The sequence below is a fragment of the Brassica napus genome, chromosome A6 (assembly GCF_020379485.1).
Source record: "Brassica napus cultivar Da-Ae chromosome A6, Da-Ae, whole genome shotgun sequence".
NCBI classification, from domain to species: domain Eukaryota; kingdom Viridiplantae; phylum Streptophyta; class Magnoliopsida; order Brassicales; family Brassicaceae; genus Brassica; species Brassica napus.
Window position 1 is genome coordinate 25,964,229 of NC_063439.1, and position 23,483 is coordinate 25,987,711.

The 23,483-nt window shown below is 44.0% G+C and overlaps 3 protein-coding genes across 3 annotated transcripts; 2 read left to right on the top strand and 1 right to left on the bottom strand.

Annotated features, from left to right (window-relative positions):
• Positions 1–1,247: 1,247 nt before the first annotated feature.
• Positions 1,248–14,738, bottom strand: LOC106351249 (transmembrane emp24 domain-containing protein p24delta8-like). Its single transcript, XM_048781258.1, has 4 exons — positions 13,778–14,738; positions 1,740–1,949; positions 1,521–1,597; positions 1,248–1,418 (listed from the first exon to the last, which is right to left on the bottom strand). The coding sequence occupies exons 1-4, from the start codon at positions 13,988–13,990 to the stop codon at positions 1,274–1,276; spliced, it is 645 nt and encodes a 214-aa protein (XP_048637215.1). The 5' UTR covers positions 13,991–14,738; the 3' UTR covers positions 1,248–1,273.
• Positions 2,016–5,837, top strand: LOC106453827 (meiosis-specific protein ASY2-like). The gene is made up of 3 exons (XM_048781257.1): positions 2,016–4,069; positions 4,135–4,269; positions 4,349–5,837. Exons 1-3 carry the CDS (start codon positions 3,109–3,111, stop codon positions 5,269–5,271), a joined length of 2,019 nt encoding a protein of 672 aa, XP_048637214.1. The 5' UTR covers positions 2,016–3,108; the 3' UTR covers positions 5,272–5,837.
• A 1,929-nt stretch (positions 14,739–16,667) lies between the features above and the next one.
• Positions 16,668–23,190, top strand: LOC106369313 (phosphate transporter PHO1 homolog 2-like). Its single transcript, XM_048781259.1, has 12 exons — positions 16,668–17,582; positions 18,076–18,406; positions 18,488–18,536; positions 18,620–18,691; positions 18,779–18,908; positions 19,005–19,125; positions 19,211–19,469; positions 19,560–19,664; positions 19,748–19,942; positions 22,410–22,700; positions 22,813–22,949; positions 23,091–23,190. Exons 1-12 carry the CDS (start codon positions 16,847–16,849, stop codon positions 23,188–23,190), a joined length of 2,526 nt encoding a protein of 841 aa, XP_048637216.1. The 5' UTR covers positions 16,668–16,846.
• Positions 23,191–23,483: the final 293 nt, after the last annotated feature.

Below are 23,483 nucleotides of genomic sequence, written 5' to 3' on the forward strand. Positions count from 1 at the left end.
GAATTAGTGTCCATTATAACTGAAAGCCCTCTACCATGACTACTTCTCAAGTTCACTTATTGGAGCTGAATGTTGTCCACTGCAGAGAGACGTTCAGATGAGACTACTTCGATTTTGGGAGGCTCTTAATGTGAAAAAGGCCGGTGAGCTGGTGGTGATCGACATGCTGCTTATTAATGCGACGGTTAGTTCTCATCTCAATTTCTTTACAATCCATCAATATTGGTTTTGGAAAAAGGAGAAACAAGTGAGATGTATTGTGTATCAGTTAGTTTCCGGGGATGTCACTTTTATCTACAGGCTTTTGGTTCCAAAAGCTTATTTCTTTGTCTGGTGGCTTGACTATAGGATCAGTTATGTGTATAAATAGCTAGTTTTGGTTTCAAATCATGTGCGTTGGATGAATGATAAATTTGATTAGCCTAGGCACATTTATCTAAAACCGAAGAACCAAACCAAAAAATGAGATTTAGTTTGGATTTATATTAATTACCCGAACAGATCATATATCTTTAGATCCAAAAATTGAAACATAATCAAAACCAATCTAAAACCAAATGGGTATTTAGTTTTAAAATAATCAAATAATTTATAAATATTATTTATAAATCGAATTACCAAGAAACTAAATTAACAGAGTAATTTTTATCCAAAATATTTAAAATTATCTAAATACTTATACAAAAACCCAAACAGTCTGAAATTTAATCCGAAAAAAACTCAAAATTTTTGACTTTTTAATTTGAATTAACCGAAAGTAGCACCAAATAGAATCTAAAATTATCTTGGATATTAGTCGTTTCCCAACTTTGTTACCTAAACCGATCCAAAACCTCTAGATCCATAGAATCGACCAGAACCGAATGCCTTGGGATAAATATGATCTTCTAGTGGAAAGGAAAATAGAAGGAGAAACAAGTCAAAGACAAAAGAATAAGTCAAATAACAGATATGTCGTGTAGACGTTAAACGTTATTGAAGTGTATTTGGTCATTTGGTTGATTGAGGCCCAAACAAGGTTGAGTGTTTTGTTGTTGTAACTTGCAAGTCGGGAATCAAGACATGGATGAGAAAGCAAAGATAAAAATATTATAAACTCCAGAAAGAAGAAAATCGTTTTGAGGGAAAAAGGAGAAAGCTTGAGAATTGCACTCTCCATGTATGATTGTTTCAACATTATCATCAAATGTTTTCACCTCTATGCTCGAAACTTCAAAAGTTATAACTTCTTTATAATGGTACTTAGTCTTAACACAGAATGCATACGTACTAGTCAGATGAGTTTCTTTTTCTCGAAGAAAGTTTTCAAGTGCCAAAACTGAAAACCAGCCACCGATAAACAAATCCCGAGCGATAAGAAACTCAACAACGCCATCTTCGAGTTTGTGGATCTATTCAGTTCATGCATTTCTTCTCCCCTGATCATGCCACCAAAACCATAAGATATAAGTATTTATATCATCTCATCATCTATCTTCAAACCAACAAATAAACTTAAGCAAAAGGTATATATGCTCTACCTTTCGTGTAGATAATACATCTCCTCGTGGATGGAAACAATAGTGTCTAACAAACTCTTAACCGAGGACTCCATCATCTGCCATTAACAACATCAAGACCCAACAACAACAACCACAAGCAGATTAGAAAAAAAAAACAAACCCTAAACACATAAGTACACATGCAAATCGTCAAAACCTAAACCATATGTACAGTAAAACAAACCCTAAAACACTTACTTCGACTTGGCTCTTCTTCACCACTTTCGACCAGTCTTGGGAGTGAACACCAGACCTCCAATCTAAATCAATGGTCAATGTTGTCTCCGGCTTATGATCGACGGCGGTGATGCACGCTAAGTAACTACCGGTCTCAGATGCAGTAAACGAGAACTGACCAGACTCCGTATTATCGGCTTCGTGCAACATCGTCCCTTGTGGTGACATCACCTACAAATAGATCACAAGCAAGATGAAAAATATTGAGATCGACAAGTTTGAAACCAAACTAGATGTGATAATTTTAGGGTGTGTACTGTTTGTACAGGATTCGGTTGATTAGAACGAAGAACTTAGAAAATGGGGTGACTAAAGACGTTTTTATTAGAATCAAAACAATGAGTTACAAGACTGATCAAAGGTAAGGAGACAAGATCAGAGGTTTAAACGACAAGATCAAAGAGATGATTAGGAAACCCTAAATCTAGCCGCTTAGTGTGTGATTTGTCCAAAAGTCCTTCCTCTCGTTGCCTCCTCCTCCTCTCTTATAGTACCCTCGCGCGTGATGCCCTAATCGCGCCTATCCTTTGGGCCTTGTCGCCCAAAGGCCGAGTATGTGGGCCTCGATACTATTTCGTCCGAGCCGAGTATAGCTGATCGGCTCAGCTGACCGGCTTAAAATACTCTAGGGTCGAGCTGACGTTTCTAGCCGCTAAGCCGACTAAGCTCGATCGACCTTGTCGGGCTAGGGCCTGTTATATGATGGGCCTTGTGGAGGGATGTAATCCATCTCCTACAATAAGTCCCCCCCCAGTTCACTTGTGAGCGGCTTGTCGGTCTCAGTGAATTTGTGGGTCGGGTTCGTTCATATAATAGGACCTAATGTTGACGATGGCTCGTTTTATCGGTGTGTGGTTTTAGTCGCGTACCGCATCTGGTCGCTCCGTGTTGTGTCTTCTCACGATGCGTTATGCTTTACTCGGGAGGTAAACTCCTCGAATGAAGAGCCCAAGCGGTCTTTGGATGGTTAACTCTGTTGAGTTGGTTCGGGCCAGAACCGGAGATTAATTTTGGTCCGGTTTCTTGATTGAAAGCCGGTTTGGGCGAGAAACCGAACCGTCGCGAGTAGGTTTTTGGGCATTTAGGCGGCCTTTGAAGCCCATTTAGGCCTTTGTAGACCTAATGATGACGCTTCGAAGGGTGCGCCTCGTTTTTGCTATAAATAGGCGTCTCTCCTTCGCTTTCGTCATTCTTCTCTGCAAGCTCAGGTACTCCACTTTCTCTCCCTTCTCTCTACTTTTATTTTCTCTCTCTAGATAAGCCTTCCGTAGCGTAGGTTTTTTTTGCTAGTGGTCTAGCTAGTTTAGTCGTTCCCCCGAGTAGAAAGGATATGGCTCCAGGGAATCGGCTATCGCGCGAAGAAAAAGGGAAAGACATAGCTACCTCGCCAAGCCCGGCTAGGGATGCAGACGGGAGTCCGTTGGAGGATTTCGACATAATCCATCGTGATGCTCTGCGGGATACGGAGAATATGAGCCTTTCCCAGCGTCTTCTGGTCGCTGACGCCCACAGACAATTTCGCGAAGAAGCCGAAGAAAACGTTGTGAACGAGGATAGGGAGGCGAGTGGTTCTGAAGCGCCTAGCCTTGTCGTAAGGCCTAGGAGACGGGCTCATCGAAGGGGTCGCATCGACCAGTCAGACCGTCTTCCCGCCCCGAGAAGTGTTCCGTTCGACGAAGTAGACTGCCGTCCTGTGATTTATCACCCTGGCGGGATTTTCGAAGAACTACCTTCGCTGCCTCCCGAAGCGTTACGCGACCCGCGAGTTCAATCATGGGGAAACGTTTTCGGTTCCTGCTCTTCCCACGAGACCGTGAAGAGATTGCTGAGAGAGTGTGGTGGCGCCGGAGTCACCTTCATTATTCCTTCGGCTGAACAGCGGCCGTGGTCGCCACCGGTTGGTTACCAATGCGTGTATGAATCCTACTTCAAGGATCAGACGAAGCTCTGGTTCCCAATCCCCAGACTAATCACGTCTTACGCGTTTCGTCGGGATATCGCCATTTCCCAGCTGCTGAACGGGTCGCTGCGCATAGCCGTCATGTTGATGGTTATGGCCGCGGAGATGGATGTTTCGATGAGCGTGAGAGTATTTGAGGAGCTAACTTTTACGAAGGCGGAGCCTAACGGGATCTTCTCGGTAAAGATGAGAGCGAGTTACAACGTTTTGACCGGTCATCCCAACAAGACGCAGGATTGGCAACGCGCATATTTCTTCGTTAAGTCCGACGAGCATGCCTTCGAGGAGCCGCCGGGGGACGATTATCGCGTTTTATGGAATCAGCAACTTGGTAGAGATTTGTCTGTTTACTCGTATTCTGATCGACGGTTCTGATGTTCCCTTTTTCTTTCGCAGTTCGTCATCCCAATACGATCGCCTATCCCGAGAAGTTCTTTGAAACCGCTCAACTGATCGCGACGCACAGTCATCTCAGGTGGCCGGATCTTAGTCGGGAGTGGATACGTCGACAACAAGCTAGGATCGCCAGAGGTAAAGTGGCTGTTTACATTAGAGAGATGCTCTTGAATCTTTCTGTAGTCTTCGTATCTGATTTCTCTTTCTTATATAGTTGATTGGGAATCGAGACTTCCTTGTGTACTCGGTCCCCGCCGATCACGTCTTTCCCTATTTACTCGGAAGCAGCAGAAACTTCTTAACCAAGCTAGAAAAATGGAGGGAGTTCCCGACTTGAGTGCTTTGTTAAAAGGGAAACTTCAAATGCTCTCGACGACACCGTCTTCTGCCGGCGCCTCGGAGGCCAGGCCTGTTCCCGTAGACGGAGATGCGAACTCCGAGCCGCCAGCTCAGAGTTCCCCAAAGAAGAAAACCAACAAGGTCAACAAGGCCAAAGCCAAGGACGGGAGTGTCCCTTTGGAAGTGGCGCCATCTTCTGCCAATGTCACTGAAGCCGCGGCTAAGAAGAAGAAGAAAAAAGGGAGCAAGAAAAGGTCTCGCGAGGAGGCTTCTGTTGAGGCTAGGGAAACCTCAGCTGCCGCAAGGGATGATGATGCGGAAAAAGACGATCCAGCCGGTTCTACTCGGGGATCGCCTGAGGAGCGTCCCAAGAAGAAATCGAAGAAGAAAGCCGCGGAAGACGATGGGACTTCAGCTCCCGAGATTCCTTCCAGAAGTGGAGAAACGGCTACCGAAGTCGGAGATGGATCTCGGGGTGAATCTCCGTCGAGTAAGGGAGCCCCTTCGTCTTCTGCGAGGGAGACCGGTGCGGGAAGCGGAGGTTCGCTTCCGCGGAAGACGGGAGGAGGAGTTCGCTTTCCGGACCGCGTAGAGTTCCTTTACGATGAGGCGACTCCGTTGGTCCTGAATCCACTTCGGTGTGCTGAACTGACTCGCCAGATCCGTGGTGGGACCAAGGAGTTGCCGCCGGTCGAGGACTTATACTTCAAAAAGGAGTATATTGACGCGGCTATGGCGGGCAGACGGGTAAACTCGCTTTTCTCCTATTTCCCTTTTTCTTCCTTAAAATTTTTCTAAGTTTTTAATGCTTCACGCAGAGCGACGGGAGCGTGAATTACCTCGTGGAGAAGTACGATAGCACCCTGAAGCAGACGATGGTCCAGCTGGGCGCCTCGGATAAACTCGCACGGACAAGATTGAGCGTAATCGAGAGGTTACGCGCTGAGAACAAAAAGGCCGGCGACAAAGCGGCCAAAGAGAAAGAGGTCCTCCGAGTTAAATTTGAGGAGTTGGAGGACAAGCTGAAGTCTGACCGTCTTGCGAAGAAGGACGCTCTCCGCGAGAAAACCCGCTTAGAGCGATTGGTCGCTTCCCTCGAGAAGGAGAAGGCTGAACTCGAGGAAGAGAGGGACGCTGTCGTCGGGACGCTGGTCAAAGAGAGGCAACGTCTGAGGGATTCTAGGGTTCAGGAGGTCACCCGTGAGAGGATCAAGGTCCAGACGGCTATGGCGGACAAGTCTACTCGCTGTATAGGTAAAGTGAAGGGCTATCTGGATCGCGTCATGGCGCGAGAGAAGGCCAAGAACCTGTACGGGCAGGCTTCAGGAACCAAAAAGTGCCTCGAGATGATTAGAGATAGCGGGGTGGCGATTCCGCCGAGTATGATTAACATCTTCTCGGAGCAGGAGAAGATGTATGAAGCTGAAGTCGCCAATCTTTACCTCGAGCCGTTCTCTGATGATGACTTTGCTCTCTCTCCTCTCAACCTTCCTTCTCGATTTGTGAATGAAGAGCTTATGGGGGTACTTGACCCGTATGGATCTAATGTTGGTCTGATTGGCCACGAGTCTGCCTCCCAGTTGATCACTTCCCGCGAGGCGACTGAAGATCCGATCGATGAGCCGATGGTTGACATTACTTCTGCTTTATCGGAGCGTACCGTCGTTCCCGAAGGAAATACCGTCGAGGAGCGCCTTGACGGGAGCGAACCCGAGGAGACCGGGGACGCGATTCAAACAGACACGGGGGATGTAGCCGCTGAAGATCCGGTCTTAGTTTCTTCATCTGAGGAGCGAGAAGGGGACGAAGTGGGCGAGGAGGAGACCAGGTCATCGCCGGCGCTTGCTGAAGAGGTGGACCCGATCCTGCCAGTTTCCGACCCTCCTGCTCCGGTTGAAGGCCTTGGTGATCAAGTCGTTGAACGGGAAACGACCGAAGCGCTCGACCCGAGTAGAGACGACCAAGATGTTGTGGTCTGATCTTGTTGTATGTTATATTTAGGATGCTTTCATCGGTGGTCTTGATAGACCTTGTTGTTGTACTTTTTAAAACTCTTTCCATTTTGTGTTACTTGTCAGTATTTGCAACTCTTAAGCATTTTCATTAATCTGTTGTGTTTTGAAACATAAGATTTTCATATCCTTAATTGTTGCAAATAGACAAGTGATGAACCGGTAGTTGGTTTTACTCGGCTATCATCATGTTTCGATTTGGAGTTGTCCAAAAGTCGATAACAAAGAATTGAGTATGAGAGTGAAAGGTCCTTCCGTCCGTTTCCTCAGTGACAATTAAGCAATCGGGTAGCTAAGCCGTTACTCGTTAGTCGAGAAAAGGCAGAGATTCACTCTTGTTTAGTCGGTTCAATGCTTGGGCATAGGTGAACCGTGACTGTTAAGGTCCTGGAGCCAAGTGTCTGATCAGGACATAGCTGCGAGAAAGGGAGCGTGAGTGTCCGCGTATCCTCTGCTGGAGGCACGGGAATCATGATGTGAAAGTCATTGTTTGTTCAATTGAGACCTAGGCAAGGTTTCGACTTTGGTTTTGTTACAGCTGGACCTGTTAAGGCTGCCTACGTACCTCGGTTGAGGATCAAGCCATTCGTAGTTCGTTTTTCCCGAGTAAAAGTGACTGTTGATGGCGCATTTACTCGGTCGAGTAGAAGTGACCACGGGGGTGCATCTACTCTGTTTTTTTTGTTACAGCTGGACCTGTTAAGGCTGCCTACGTACCTCGGTTGAGGATCAAGCCATTCGTAGTTCGTTTTTCTCCCGAGTAAAAGTGACTGTTGATGGCGCATTTACTCGGTCGAGTAGAAGTGACCACGGGGGTGCATCTACTCGGTTTTTTTTTTTTTTTTTTTTTTTTTTTTTTTTTTTTTTTTTTAGGGTGATACTTCTACGAGTAGAAACGTCGAAGATGCATTGAGTTCCATGATCGCGGGACTTCTTCTCCGCGCGAGGTTTGGAGTCGGTATACGCCAGGTTTAACAACTTTGATGATTTTGTATGGTCCTTCCCACCTGGCGCCGAGTTTACCGGCGTTAAGCTCTTTAGTGTTTTCAAACACTTTGCGCATGACGAGATCACCGAGTTCTAAAGGTCGGGCTCGGACCTTTTTGTTATAGTAGCTCTCAATCTGATGTTGGTAATTCTGGATGCGCAGTAGGGCTTGATCTCTCCGTTCTTCTATCTCATCGAGGGCGTCGAGTAGCATCTCCTTGTTTAGCTCGACGTATTGAGGCATTTTGGAACGTCTGAGGCTTGAAACGTTAACTTCTGCAGGAGCCATGGCTTCAACACCGTAAGCGAGAGAGAAGGGTGTCGATTTAGTCGATCCTCGTGGAGTCGTGCGATGGCTCCATAGGACTCCGTCGAGTTCGTCAGCCCAGTGACCTTTTTTGAGGTCTAGACGCTTTTTAATGCCGTCGATGATGAGTTTGTTGGAGGATTCGGCTTGGCCATTACCCTGCGGGTAACGTGGAGTGGATGGGCTTAGCCGAATGTTCCACTTGCTACAGAATTCCTTAAAGTTGCCTGACATGAACTGTGACCCGTTGTCGGTGACGATCTCGTAGGGCAGTCCGTGGCGGCAAATAATGTTTTTCCAGACGAAGCCGCGGACTTCTTTGTCTGTAACTTGAGCGTATGCTTCAGCTTCGATCCATTTGGTGAAGTAGTCGGTGAGGACGAGGATGAAGCGTCTTTGGCGGGAGCAGGGGAGTGGTCCTATGATGTCCATCGCCCATCGCATGAACGGGTAGGGAGCGGTGGTTGTTCGCAACAGTTCGGTTGGACAATGGATGCTGGGTGCGTGCCGTTGGCACTTGTCGCAGCTTCTCGCATAAGACTCGCAATCCGCGTTCATTGTTGGCCAGAAGAAACCTAAGCTCCTTACTTTTATTGCTAACGCACGTCCGCCTGAGTGATTTCCACCGGCGCCTTCATGCGTTTCCGCCATAACCCTTGCTGTCTCGTCGCCATGGATGCATTTTAAGAGCACCTTACTCGCAGTCCATCTATGCAGTTCATCATCGAGAACGACGTAATGGGCGCTGCGGGTTTTTAGCCGGCGAGCCGCCCATTTTTCTGCTGGGAGTTCCCCTTTTGAGAGGTAGTCGATGAATTCATTTCTCCAGTCAGGGCCAAACCCATCGTCGTCTGGAGTGGCGGGTTCAGCGACTTGGGCGATGAGGGTTTGATCGGTTAGGACGTCGATGCTTGGTTTCTCGATACGATGTATCGGGATGGTTCTCTTCACTTGATCACGAAGCTTGCTGCCAAGGGCGGCGAGGGCATCGGCGCAGACGTTCTCGCCTCTCGGAACTTTGATGAGTTCGAAAAATTCGAACTCTGCCGCCAGGCTTTGCACTATTCTAAGATAGGCGTCCATTCGATCGTTGCGGGCGTCGTAGTCGCCACTGAACTGACTGGCGACTAACTGGGAGTCACAGTAAGCGCTTAGACGTTTAGCTTTGACGGCTTTTGCTAAGCGGAGTCCTGCGATGAGAGATTCGTATTCCGCCTCGTTGTTTGAAGCGGGAAAGCCAAAGCTGAAAGACTGTCGGATCAGCTCGCCGGTCGGGGATTGCAATTGGACTCCAGCGCCTGCTCCTTTGTTAGTTGACGAGCCATCGACGTGCAAAGTCCAGTTTGAGCTTGGGAGTGTGAGATCTTGCTCTAATTCTGGGGCCAGTTCGACCAAGAAGTCGGCAAGGACCTGGGATTTTGCCGCCGTGCGATTCTTGTAGATGATATCGAGCTCGCCGAGTTCGATGGCCCACTTCGTGAGTCTGCCAGATCTGTTAGTGTTCTGGAGTATCGTTCGGAGAGGCTGATCGGTCAGTACTTCCACGGAGTGCGACTGGAAATACGGTCGTAGTTTTCTCGCTGCTTCAACAACTGCTAAAGCCATCTTTTCCAGAGTTGGATACCGCGTCTCCGGTCCTGTCATGCGTCGGCTTGTATAGAAGATGGGCTTTTGCTCGCCGCGGTCTTCTTTTATCAGAACACTGCTGACTGCAGCCTGTGATACTGCGACATAGAGAGACAGAACGTCGCCGACGTCAGGCTTAGCGAGTACTGGGGGTGTAGTCAGATACTGTTTGAGTTGAGTGAATGCTTCCTCGCATCTTTCGTCCCAAATGAACTTCTTATTTCCTCGCAAGAGATCATAGAATGGGAGGCACTTGTCAGTGGATCTGGAGATGAATCGATTTAGAGCGGCTATGCGGCCCGTGAGTCGCTGCACTTCCCTGCTGTTCTTCGGACTTGGGAGGTTTAGAACCGCAGAGATTTGCTTTGGGTTCGCCTCGATTCCTCGCTGTGTGACAATGTAACCAAGGAACTCGCCGGAAGAAACCCCGAACGTGCACTTCGCTGGGTTTAGCTTCATGCCGTACTTGTTGAGGGTCTCGAAGCATTCTTGTAGGTGGCGGAGATGATCGGTTGCATGGAGCGACTTAACCAGCATATCGTCGATGTACACTTCCATGGTGGTGCCCAGCTTATCTGCGAACATCTTGTTGACAAGCCTCTGGTAGGTTGCTCCGGCGTTCTTCAGGCCGAATGGCATGACCTTGTAGCAATAGGTTCCCCTATCTGTGATGAAGGCCGTCTTCTCGCGATCGTCCGGGTGCATCATTATCTGGTTGTATCCGGAAAAGGCGTCCATGAAGGTGAGCATCTCGTTCCCAGCCGTGGACTCGACTAGACGGTCGATGCTGGGAAGAGGGTAGCTATCCTTTGGACAGGCTTTATTCAGGTCGGTGAAGTCGACGCAGACGCGCCACTTACCATTTTTCTTTTTGACGACTACCGGGTTTGCCAACCACTCAGGGTAGCGGACTTCAGCAATCGAACCCGCGCCAAGTAGCCTGTCGACTTCTTCGTTTACTGCCTTAGACCTATCAGGGCCGAGCTTGCGTCTCTTCTGTCGGATAGGCTTGAACGTTGGGTCGACGTTTAGTTCGTGAGTGGTTATACTCGGGTCGATGCCTTTCATGTCTGTCATAGACCAGGCGAACGTGGACACGTTCTGTCTGAGGAAATCCAGGATTGACTGCTGCATCTCATCGGAGAGGTATGCTCCAACTCTGACGGTTCGACTCTGGTCGACGTCGTCGACGGGTAACTCGAGGACTTCGCTTTCCTGAGAGTGGACTTTTGGGGTTGGAGGGGACACTGAGTTCACGGGTAGCGACGCTCGTTGGAGTTTGACCGTGGCGACTAGGAGATCCCTAGCGGCCTTTTGGTCCCCACGCAATGTTTTTATCTTCCCGTCCGTGCCCGGAAACTTGACGCATTGATGGTAGGTGGAAGGGACAGCTTGCATAGAGTGTAACCAAGGAGTACCGAGTATAGCGTGATACGGAGCTTTTGTGCTAACGACGGCGAATTTGACCGTTCGAGTAACGCCGCATGCGCGCACCGGGAGACGGATCGTTCCCAATATGGTTTCGGATGACCCGTTGAATCCTGTTAGCGTTCTGGAGGATGCTTTTATATCGTCGAGGTCGACTCCCATCTTCTGCAGAGTTCCTCGGAAGATGAGGTCAACGGAACTCCCGGTGTCAATAAGGATCTTGGTGACATCATACTCTCCAATTCCAAGGACGACGAGGAGGGGATCATTATGGGGCGCGTGAACACCTTCAGCGTCATCTGATGAGAAGGTTATTGGAGGATGACTTGACGGTTTACTCGGCCACTTCTGAGACGTCGCGACTTGTCGGCGATAATCTTTCACGGAACGGACTGAGTCGCCGCTAGGGGAACCCCCCATGATGACGTTCAAAGACTGCCCCGTTTGTACTCGCTTGGAGTTCAGTAAGGCGCGGAGGTCTTTTGGTACGCTAGTATCAGGAGGTGGGAGTTGAGGTTGACCTTTAGCTCGCTCCAACTGTCGTCGTAAGTCTGTGGGTTTTGACTTGTTAAGCTTCACGCGGAGATCGCTTACTCCGGCATTGAGTTTGTCTCGGAGGTCGCCAATTGGCCCTTCGTTATTGTTGCCATCGTTTGTCGAGATGCGCCGAGACTTCCGTGCATCGAGCGTCGTCCGGAGATCTCTGCGTGTGGTATCGCTTACGTTTTCCGGCGCGAGGCGCCGTTTAAGGCTGTCTCTCAGGTCTCCGGGTACAGGCGAATCGTCGTTGTCTTCGTCGGACGACAAGGACTGCTGAGAGAGTATAACCTCAATGCGCCTGCGGTTAGCCGGATGCTCTTCGTCGGCTGAGGAGTCTCCCCCGCCGTTATCCCGTGGGGTTTCTTCCTCGTCGTCTCGTTGCGGAGTATCGTTTTGTCGACCTCTGCCAGTGGCTTTGCGCTGGGCTCTTCGTTCTTTGTTCTTGCTCCAGCTCTTACCGTTCTTTGGTTTGGCTTTCAATGGCTCAAACTTAAACTCGCCGCTTGCAAGGGACGAGAGGTAATGCGCGTAGAGGGATTTGCATTCTGAGGTATCGTGTCCTTTAACGTCGTGATACTTGCAATGCTTGGTGAGGTCGACGGTCCGGGAAGGTCCTGCTGCTGATCCGACTCCAGCTGCGGGTTGGGTGGTGCAAACAGAATCGACTTTTTTGTCGGATGACTCGAGTTCTCTTACCCACTTGTTCCACCCCTCCCCGCGAACTACGAGAGTGGAGATTGGTGTGTTATTCTCGTTCACGACATACATGTAACCATCCTTGGGACCGTTTTTGTCGTTTGGAGCGTGCTGGCGCGGTTCTTGTCGCGCATTTGCGTTCTTAGCCGCTGGAGCCTTGGGTGCGCTCATCTTGCTGAGGATTGCGTTGGTGTCCTCCTCCATTCGGATGAAGTTATCGGAGCGTGCGATAGCGTCTTGGAGCGACTTGGTTGGATTCTGGTACAGGTCTTCTCGGAACTTGGAGTGGACCCACAGGGTGTTGCGCAATGCATCGATAGCGATTCCGTCTGGGATCTCAATTTTTGACACTACGGCTTTGAATTTCTCCATGTAGTCGCGCAAGCTCTGATCCTTTTTCTGATTGAGGTTCCATAGGCTGGACGCAGTGGCGCTGCGCTTTGTGAACATGATGTATGTCTTGAGAAAAGCTGCTGATAGGTCGCGAAAACATCCGATTGAGTTCTCCTCCAACTGGGAGAACCAAGTCAGGGCTTGCTCGTGAAGAGTCTCGACGAACAGCTGGCAGTAACCTGCGTCCTTTTCGTCGTCGGGGAGACGAGCTCGCGCCATCGCGATGTTAAAAGCGGTCATATGTTCTACCGGGTCTCCGCCGGGCTTGTACTCAGGTAGGCGCAGCTTTTCTATCTTTCCGAGTTGGACGCTAGTTAGCGCGCGAGTAAAAGGAGTGCGCGAGGTTGCGGCGAGTACGCTCTCTATTTGCGGAGCTGCGCTGGTTACATGGTGGATCTTCTCTCCCATTTGTTGAAGGCTGAGTTTGAGCTCGGCGAGCTCGCGTATTGTCGTGAGATCTGAGCCTGCTGGGGGAGCGTCTGCGAGAAAGGCTTCGTTAGGCTCCGAGTCGTCAGAGATATGGTCGACTCCGGCTGCCGTAGGATTTGTGTTGAAGAGGCGGCGGCGTGTTAGCTGGGGACGGCTAGTTTGTCCCTCAGGGGCTGTGAGCGCCGCGACCAAAGCAGCGAGTTGGTCGTTGGTTGTCTTTTGGACTTCGTCTTGGCGGGCGAGTCGAGCCATGACGGAGCTCATGAATTCTGAGGTGATGGGCGGCGCGGCCGCAGGCGTAGGCGTCGGTTCCTCGCCTGGGGCGCCGAAGGCGGCGTCGTCTTGAGCCATGTAGATCTAGAACGTTGCTTTAGTCAGCCCCACGGTGGGCGCCAATTGTTTGTACAGGATTCGGTTGATTAGAACGAAGAACTTAGAAAATGGGGTGACTAAAGACGTTTTTATTAGAATCAAAACAATGAGTTACAAGACTGATCAAAGGTAAGGAGACAAGATCAGAGGTTTAAACGACAAGATCAAAGAGATGATTAGGAAACCCTAAATCTAGCCGCTTAGTGTGTGATTTGTCCAAAAGTCCTTCCTCTCGTTGCCTCCTCCTCCTCTCTTATAGTACCCTCGCGCGTGATGCCCTAATCGCGCCTATCCTTTGGGCCTTGTCGCCCAAAGGCCGAGTATGTGGGCCTCGATACTATTTCGTCCGAGCCGAGTATAGCTGATCGGCTCAGCTGACCGGCTTAAAATACTCTAGGGTCGAGCTGACGTTTCTAGCCGCTAAGCCGACTAAGCTCGATCGACCTTGTCGGGCTAGGGCCTGTTATATGATGGGCCTTGTGGAGGGATGTAATCCATCTCCTACATGTACTACCTGGACGATGATTTTGTGAGAATCAGGGAGAGGATGGTGTTCATCGTTAGGGTTTACGATGAAGTATTTGCCAACACTCATGGATTTTGCGTGAATATCCTCAGATATGCATTTCATCTGACCAGAATGAACTTCATACCTCATTGATAGTGTTTTAGGTGATAAAAACGTAAGGATCAAAAGACAAACCGAGCTCCAACAAAGAAGATCCATGGCGGCACCAGAGAAAAACAGAGAGATAAATAAAAATTATTAAAAAAAATCTTGCAGTATTCAAAGGGTTTTTGGTCGTTTTGGGTAAATTCAGAGGCAAAAGAGAGTCAAACATTTTATACCACGTGTAAACGTTTAATTTGTTGAATCTTGTAAAAAGATTCTTATACAGCGTCACTTGATTGTCTTTCCTATATTTGCCGCGGGTAGATATATTATGGGCTTTATGCATTAGTGAAGCTAATATATAACAACTTTCGGGCCAAAGCCTTTCTAAAGTTACTAAGGCCTATTTAAGTTTTCATGTAATAAAAGAAATTTTCATTAGTGAAGCTAATAATGTATAACAAGTAACAACTTTGAAACTCCGCGGATCACGTATTGGCAGAGAAGGAAGAACCTCGACAACTTGAGCGGTTAAAGATGAAAAAGAAAGCCCTAGAAAGAAGAAGAAAGAGGCGATGGTATGGTGGAAGAGAGTTTATCACTTGTGAGGAAGGTTCAGGTGTTTTTTCCTTTGCAGGTGAATGAGTATGCTGTCTCAGCTCTCGATCATTACCTTTTAAAGGGCTTATAATTTTTGGATCTCCGGGCTTTACGACTGCAAAGGTTCTTTTATGTGGTTGTTCAGAAAAAAAAAGGTTCTTTTATGTGTTGTAGCATCTTCCGATCAGTGACGCAGCATCAGTCAGAAGTTGCAAAAAAGAAAAAAGATCGCTGAAAAATTCAGTGATCAAGCATTTATATTATGACTAATAAGCCACAACAAAACAAACAACTTGTGACATTTGATAACATGCAAATCGCTATTGCAATCACAACTTATAGCGACAGCTAAGAAAAATAGGGCCATTAGTATAAGTAGAAAGAAAAAAAATGCTTTCATCATTTTCATAAATGAAAACACATCCACTGTATACGAAACATAAAAATGATAAGCCTATCATACAGTCTTTTTATGCAACGCAAGATTTTGAAATGGTTTCATCCAATTTTTTTAATAAATTTCTATTAGACTATCTTTTTTCTATTAGATTATCAAAGATTAGAAGGTTCATTCTATACCTTAAATATTGTCATTTGGTATTTGTTTATTAGAACTTGTTCATCATATGGTTTGTTCTATCAAAACTTATTCCACAATATTTAATACATCTATATTATTAAAACTAAAGTACTTTTTGGTACTGTTTGAAAATTTAGATAGTAGATTAAATTAAAGTTGTTTGGAAACAAAGATATGAGATTAAATATTTTTTTTTATTTACATATTTAGTCACTGTAATTCTTTCTCATTAAATGAAAATAAATGAGATTCTGTCGTTTGAAAACTTGGATAACGGATTAAATGAGAATTGTTTGGAAACACGGATAGCAGATTAAATATTTCTTTTTATTTACACATTTATCCATTACATTTCTTTCTTATTTACAAATCTGCCACTTCACTTAAAATCAAAAAATTAAATTAATTAAAATGGACTGTTATTTCTTTTTGCTGAAAAAAACACAAAATGTAATATATAGTATATATTAATCTGCTACAGTACAATTTTCAAGAAAACCAAATATCATAATTAATAATAATTCATAAAAACCTACTGTAAAAAATTAAATCATTTTTAAATAAATAAACAAAAAAATCAATAGGTTAATATATGAATATTACAATTACATCAAATTGCATCAACTTATAAAATTATAAATATAATATTACGTACATATAAAATAATATTATCAAACATATATATTATAATATAATATATTCTACTCTAAATATATTTTACAAAACATAAAAATATAAATGAATATTTTATAAAATTAATGGTTTATAAATTTACATTGAACGCAAGTTAAATCCAACACCCGCGCGGAAGCACGGAGACGCGGATCAAGATCTAGTTCAGTCATTAAGTACTTAAGTCTATTTTAACTAAAATCTTTATTTTAGCCCACTACACACACCACTATACTATTATATTTTGTATATATGGTTCATAAACAAAGCTATGGTGAACAGGATTCTAGGTGTTATGTTTTGATAGATCAAAACATGTTATTAAGTTAAATAGACAAGTACAAGAACACGACTTTTAAACACCACTTTGTAGATCTCTTCAACATTTTGTTTTCAAATTATGTAGAATGAGTGAAAACTTGAAATATTCTTACTTCCAATTATTTAAAATTTTTGTTTTGTTTTTCTTAGGGAATGTGATAAGAGAAGATTTAAACAGAAAGTGTACTTCTCTTAGGCTTCGAATGGTGATCATCGTTTCGTCCCGTCCCGCGGTTAACAGTGATAAAAATCTCTACGTATACTATATATCTATACATTTTTATAACTGTTAAAACCGCATCACAGTTGAACCGTTTGTCCTGCACCGTTCAAACTGCAGTCACCACTCGGAGCCATTAGTAATACTAAAAACAATATACGTAAGTCGTCTCATTGACCTTTGACCTTGTATCGCCTGTCCACAATGGTTATTCTTGAATTTTTTATTGTTCTGAATATATTGACTTTTTAACAATAGGAAACGACGGATATATTGGACCATTGGTAAATATACAGCTGCAGTAATTGATTAATATATATATATATATATATATATATATATATATATATATATATATATATATATATATATATATATATATATATATATATGCAAGAGAACGATATTTCCACTAACCGATGACTGAGTAACCTTCTACATATAAAATACATATGTGACTCAATTGTGTGGTTAAGTAATTATTGGAACGACTGTTGGTGTATATATATTCATTTCCTATATTACTGCCTTCAGGCACATAACAAAGAAAGGTTTGACAAGAATTTTAGAAGTGAAAATGAAGTTCGGAAAAGAACTGTCGTCACAAATGGTACCGGAGTGGCAACAAGCTTACATGAGCTACGACTATCTCAAAAACCTTCTCAAGGAAATCATCAAACTCAAACACAAAACCAACCCTCCTCCACCACCACATCAAGCCGTCTCCAGTGAAGGACTTAGCCGCAAAATGACTCTATACCGAGCTTTTAGCGGTCTTGTCCAAACGCCAGGAAAGAAAAGACAAAGCTCGGGGCAAACCAACCCTTCTCTAAAAACTGACATTGAAGAAGGTAATGTTATGTTTCACGTACTTCTAATACAAAAACAACTTGACAAGAATCTATATTGGTCTATTTTTTACATATATTATTGTCCGGGTTTTCATAGTTTCAATGTGAGATTTTTAACAGGTTATGCTCCGATACTCGTCAACAAAGGAGGTCACGGCTTAGAAACTACTTTCTTGATGACGGCAGAGGAAGGAGGAGAATATGAATTGGTGTTTTTCCGGCGACTCGACGATGAGTTTAATAGAGTTGAGAAATTCTACAAAGAGAAAGTGGAAGAAGTAGTGAATGATGCGGTCATGCTTAATAAGCAAATGGATGCTCTAATTGCATTCCGAGTTAAGGTTGAGAATCCTGTTGGGTGGGGATGGGAGGAGCGGACGGTGGAAATGACTCGCTTGGCCTCCGACGTTGCCACTTCCACCGCTGCCATCGCTGCTTCTACACCTGCTAGAACTGGAAACAGTAAGATCTTTAAAATGCATTTACTTATTTTAAACTAATGATTCCACGAAAATTGTGTTACTATGTTATACTATACAGTACTAATTATTATTTAATATTTCTTTGAACGAGGCAAGATCTTTGTCTTGAAAGAAAGCAACGTAAATGGAAATGAACATAATATAAAATGAAAACAACGTATATAATCATAATATTAGGTACATATTTAGCAACTTATAACGAATGAAACGGTCCAGTTCTAAATTCAATTCTATATTATAAGTAATAATCCAACACTTTTGTATCGTTGGAAATTTGGTGAAACTAGACCTATAAAACTCTTGCACGTTTAAAAACGAAACGGCGTTAAAGCAAATCCATATACAACTGTTAACCAGAAAAACAGAGTCGGTTTAAAATTCTTTTGAGTCTTAATATTGGAAATTCGGTTTATTTCGGTCTCAAACTTAACCGGAACGTTATAGTTATATTTCTCTCCTGCCTTATGTTGCAGTGAAGCCTAGAGCTCAATCTCGGTTGGAGGCTATACATGAAGGAGGCTCCAGCAGAGCTGATCAATCCCAGGAAGATGAAAATCACGGTGACTCGAGAAGGAGCATCTTAAGCAAAATGGCAGCTGGAAGGCCAGCCCCTATCGAGGTTCTAGACCACATAAAGATCAACAACACTAAGGAAACGCCTAGGTCCACCATTAAAGGCGTTCTCCATTCCTCGAGCAATGAAGAGATCATATTCAATAGGCATAATCTGAGGGAAGTCGAAGAGAAGCTCAAAGTAGCCTTCGTGGAGTTTTACCAGAAGCTTCGTCTCCTCAAGAGCTACAGGTTGCGTTCACGTGCATGAATGTGTTGAATTTTGTTAAAAATTTGACTTATTATTTGATTGGAATCGAAATATATATGCAGCTTTCTGAATGTGTTGGCGTTCTCCAAGATTTTGAAGAAGTATGATAAGGTTAGTATTGGTCATAGTAGAATTTTTTTATTCTAAGGTTGTTGAAAAATATTGAAAGGTGGTTTACGTCATTACATTCACAGATAACTTCAAGAAAAGCTTCCAAGCCTTACATGAAAATGGTTGATAATTCGTATCTCGGAAGCTCAGATGAGGTAAGCTTTGAGTTCGATCCAAACTAGATTTTGATTCCTCTGTTTTGTTCCTTGTAATGACCTTCTCTTGCTTATCTTATATCACAGCTTATGAAACTGATACAGCGTGTTGAGGCTACATTCATAAAGCATTTCGCAAATGGTAACAGAAGAACAGGAATGAATATTTTGAGACCTCAAATGAAAAGAGAAAGACATCGACTTACATTCTCCACAGGTAGAATCATAGATACAAAAAATAAACATGCTCTTATTTATGTTTTTAAATTTTTTTTCAGTGTGTTGTGTTTATGAGGATTTTTATTTATTTCAGGTTTCTCTGCTGGATGTGTGTTTTCTCTTATAGTAGCTCTTGTCTCCATCATACGCGCCCGGAATATCTTTCAAAAGGATGGCTACGAAGGTTACATGAAAACTATGTTCCCTCTTTATAGGTAAAAACTTACTTTGCCTCTTCAACAAAATATTTTTTAGGGTGAAACTTGTTTCTTTAACAGTATTTTGTTGCTCTTCTTGCAGCTTGTTTGGGTTCATTGTGCTTCACATGACTATGTATGCTATTGATATATACTATTGGAAGCGTTATCGAGTAAACTATGCATTCATATTTGGGTTCAAGCAAGGAACTGAACTTGGTTACAGACAAGTTCTGTTTGTGGGATTTAGCATTGGAGCTTTTGCGTTGCTTTGTGTACTTGGTAATCTTGACATGCAAGCAAACCCTAGAACCAAAAGTTTCCAAGCACTGACCGAACTTCTTCCTCTTTTCCTTCTTGGTGTAAGTCCGTAAATTTCGAGAAAAAAAAATCAGTTTTTAATGCAAATTCAACTGTATAATGGGGCTAACTCTATATGATGTTTGTTTCAGGCTATGTTTACAGTTTTAATCTTGCCATTAAACATTCTCTACCGATCGAGCCGCTTCTTCTTCCTTACGTGTCTGTTTCACTGCCTTGCTGCTCCTCTTTACAAGGTAGGTGAAACATTAAATTTCAACGGGTTATTATTGTTGATAACAATATATATCATATAGTTACTAATGACTACTCAATGCAGGTAACTTTACCCGATTTCTTCTTAGGAGATCAATTAACTAGTCAAGTACAAGCTCTTCGAAGCATCCAGTTTTATATATGTTACTATGGCTGGGGAGACTTCAAACAAAGGCAAGACACATGCAAAGACTGGCAAGAATACAAAATTTTCTTATACATTGTTGCTGTAATCCCATATCTATCTCGCCTCCTTCAGGTACAAGAAAGAAATCATTTAAAAATAGCATAATCTAACATTGTTCCAGCGTTCGATAGTTTTATGTGTTTTTTTTTTTTTTTGAAAAAAGGTTTTCAATTTAAATGCTAGAAAGATACAGAGATAAGGTTTTAGGGACCTTAAGAGTTCAAAGATAAAACAACATGCAACGGTTTTAAAGTCAAGAGAGACGCGAAAGCAACATAGTATGATGAAGGCAACACTTAACAAGATTTTGTTGTGAACTCAGTGATGAGGACCTCTTCCTCGGCCTCTTTTTCCTTTCCCTGTAACAGTAAACCATTCCATCTCCTTAAGCCTTTGAGATGGCTTTAATGGCCTACCGCCTCGTGACCTTAGTGTTGATTCATCATCTACAAACGGGTCACGAGGATGTGTAGGGGAAGTATCATGAGAGGCAAAAGTAAATGGTAATGGAGAATTTGAAAAGACAAGTTCCTTGGCTGGTGGGACACTCGATGGTTCACTGGCATCAGCACTATCCAATACCGCAAATAAGTTGTCATGAACAAATGGTACAGAAGACGGAGAGGAGTTAGAGTTATCAACCACAATATCAACATTCCCAACAAACTTCCCTGAAGGAGCCTCTGGAGTTGGTGGTACAGATTGTGTTGAGGAGTCAACAGGTTCTGCGACATCTAATTGTTTGCAGGTTTCGTCATTAGGAGAGACGGAGACATCTAATTGTTTGCAGGTTTCGTCATTAGGAGAGACGGAAACTACGGTAGGTGGTGGGAGTTCCTTTTCATCAGTAACAGCAGTAACATGAGTAACTTGAACAATTTCAGAAGGTGTACAAGACACATGAACCTTTTCAGTGAAAGAGCCTGTAGGAGTGTTTACAGCCACAACTGAAGCAGAGGGGACTGTGGTGACTTCTCTACTTGGTTCTTCTATTTCTGAGTTTTCATTTATAGGGAGGCCACTTCCTTCATGATCAAGAAGAATACAACCTTGAGAATCAAAAGATAAAGCATCTGTTTTTTCCTGAGATTCTAGTGGAGCTGATTTAGTAGCTTTGAGAGACTGATATGCAGCAGAAGAGTTTTCAGATACAGCGTTGATTGGAACCAGAGGGAGACCAAGGCATCTAGGTGCTTTGTGACCTAACTGCCCACACTTAGGGCACACAGAAGGCAGCCATGAGTATATAACAGAAACCATTGATACTGAACCACTTTCATCTTCGAGTGCTACTCTTTGAGGAAATGGTCTATCCAACTTAACTTCAACCAGAATTTTTGCCTCACCCATCAGTATAGGATCAAGCCAAGGCTTACTCGTGAGCATCGGTGCCCCTATACCGGAAGCTATCCAGCTTATACCTTTCTTGGAATAAAGCTGGTGGGGAATGTCTTTCAGAGTAAGCCAAACCGGGATTGTAGATATCTCAGGGACAGTGATAGTACCCTTAGGATCCCAAGTAGATACAAACATTATACAATCATCCACATGCCATATACCTCTCTGAACTACCCACTTACGAGTAAACTCATCCGGAATGTGAAACAAAAAAGCGTTGTTTCCTATCTCACGAGTGTAGATCCGGCATCTAGTTCCCCAGATTCTACTAACAACAGATTGAATTAAGCCAGAAGCAGGGGCAGAGCACCGATAGAATTGACCAATTACAAATTCCTTCTGGTTCTCTAATCCTTCTAGTAAGACATGGCGAGGAATACGTACCTTTGGCGTACCATCCTCGAGGAACTCAGGCGAGGTGACCTTATGCAGATTTCTCTTAGACTTCTCCATTTTTGAAGCCCAAGGATACTCAGGATCATTATCACAGATACCTAGTGGTACCTTGGCAGTTACACTCGAGGAGTAGCTATTATGCGGAGAAGGCCTTGAAGCGTTGATTGCCCTAGCAACAGGTTGACGACGCCGAGATGGAGCACAGTTGGCTGCCGAAAGCGAGGGCCACTGAGTTTCTCTGGACAAATCGGCTATCAGTTCCTTCGAGGTCTGCATGAGAACCGTAGCTGCAGAAGAAGGTTGAGTGATGGAGAGAGGCTTCGACCAAGCATTAGAAGTAGTGACCGTGGAGATTGGCTGGTCCGACTCCTTTGGGGAAGCTGAGAAGGAGCCACCAGAAATAGTGGCTAACAGAGGAGTCCCACTGGTTGGAAGAACCATATCGACACTGGGATCGACAGTAGCAACATCAACAGTAGCTGGGACTTTCGCTAGTGGATTTGAATCTGATTTGAGGGAATCCATGAGTAGAGTAGGGGAGAAACCTTCAGATGATGGCAGACTGGAGCCCCCTTACACGCGAGGTGGCCAGAGACGCCGGTAATGGCCTCCGATTAGATTCAATTTGGGGTTTCTAAGTTTCGCCTTCGAAGTCGCTTGTTTTTTAGTTTACTACGGAGTTATTATTATTATTATTTGATTTATGAATTGTGTTTAGTTTTATGTGTTGTTCTATTTTATTCAGTGCATGCGACGAATGTTTGAGGAAAGAAGCCTAGAGCAAGGATACAACGGAGTCAAATACTTGTTGACAATAATAGCGGTTTGTTTGAGAACAGCTTATGTTTTTGAAACCAACAAGAATCATAAGTTTATTCTCAAAGTATTAGCTGGTTCTGCCTCAGTTCTTGCTGCTGTTTTCTGTACATACTGGGACTTTGTCCATGACTGGGGACTTCTGAATAGAACCTCCAAAAACAGATGGCTTCGAGATAAACTTCTAGTCCCACACAAGAGAGTATACTTCATTGCAATGGTACGTGAGCTATTAAAAACGACTGATTATCTTTTAAGAAAAAGATTGTATGTGTGTCTTGATATGTAATCTCTATTTCTCACATCTGATCATCTTGAGATTAAATTTGCAGATCTTGAACGTTGTGTTGAGGTTCGCATGGTTGCAAACAGTACTCGATTTTGAGTTTAAATTTCTCCATAGTCAGACGGTGCTTGCGGTTGTGGCCTGTCTTGAGATTATTCGTCGTGGGATATGGAATTTCTTCAGGTTACTATTTCACACTTACTTATTTGTTTTTTTTTGTGGATTACCAAGAAACTTTGGATATCATTACATTGTTTTTCTCCTTTTCACTTTCTCTATCATGGATTTTTATAAGTTTTATTTTCTTTTTCTTTATTAAAAAAGGCTAGAGAATGAGCATTTGAATAATGTGGGGAAGTACCGAGCTTTCAAGTCAGTTCCATTACCGTTCAGTTACGACGAAGACGATGAAAAAGATGATTAACATGTTTACAGAAGAACGTGAACATTTTCTTATACATGAAACGAAGTGTTTGTAACAAAATTATTCATTGTGTAATACCAGAGACGGTCCGTGAAATTATTCGGCTCGAAGCCAGATGTAAAAAGTGGCCAATTATGTATTATGAGAGATCGATCCCATAACATCCGCAAACTAAAGATTCAACACTACCACTAGAGCTACTGAGTAACTTTGGTTAAATGTGGCCGCTAAATTTAATATTTATTTGCGGCTGGAAGCACCCGCTTCTTCCGCTTCCTTATAGGACCGGCTCT

Bases quoted from the DNA above. Each gene is read 5' to 3' on its own strand.
- LOC106351249 (XM_048781258.1), bottom strand. From the start codon at position 13,990: ATGGATCTTCTTTGTTGGAGCTCGGTTTGTCTTTTGATCCTTACGTTT. The intron at 1,950-13,777 runs GTAGTACATGTA...ATCTATTTGTAG, and splicing joins CTCACAAAATCATCGTCCAG to GTGATGTCACCACAAGGGAC. The intron at 1,598-1,739 runs GTAAGTGTTTTA...TGTTAATGGCAG, and splicing joins TGAAGAAGAGCCAAGTCGAA to ATGATGGAGTCCTCGGTTAA.
- LOC106369313 (XM_048781259.1), top strand. From the start codon at position 16,847: ATGAAGTTCGGAAAAGAACTGTCGTCACAAATGGTACCGGAGTGGCAA. The intron at 18,692-18,778 runs GTAAGCTTTGAG...CTTATATCACAG, and splicing joins ATCTCGGAAGCTCAGATGAG to CTTATGAAACTGATACAGCG. The intron at 22,950-23,090 runs GTTACTATTTCA...TTATTAAAAAAG, and splicing joins GGGATATGGAATTTCTTCAG to GCTAGAGAATGAGCATTTGA.
- LOC106453827 (XM_048781257.1), top strand. From the start codon at position 3,109: ATGGCTCCAGGGAATCGGCTATCGCGCGAAGAAAAAGGGAAAGACATA. The intron at 4,070-4,134 runs GTAGAGATTTGT...TTTCTTTCGCAG, and splicing joins TTTATGGAATCAGCAACTTG to TTCGTCATCCCAATACGATC. The intron at 4,270-4,348 runs GTAAAGTGGCTG...TTTCTTATATAG, and splicing joins ACAAGCTAGGATCGCCAGAG to TTGATTGGGAATCGAGACTT.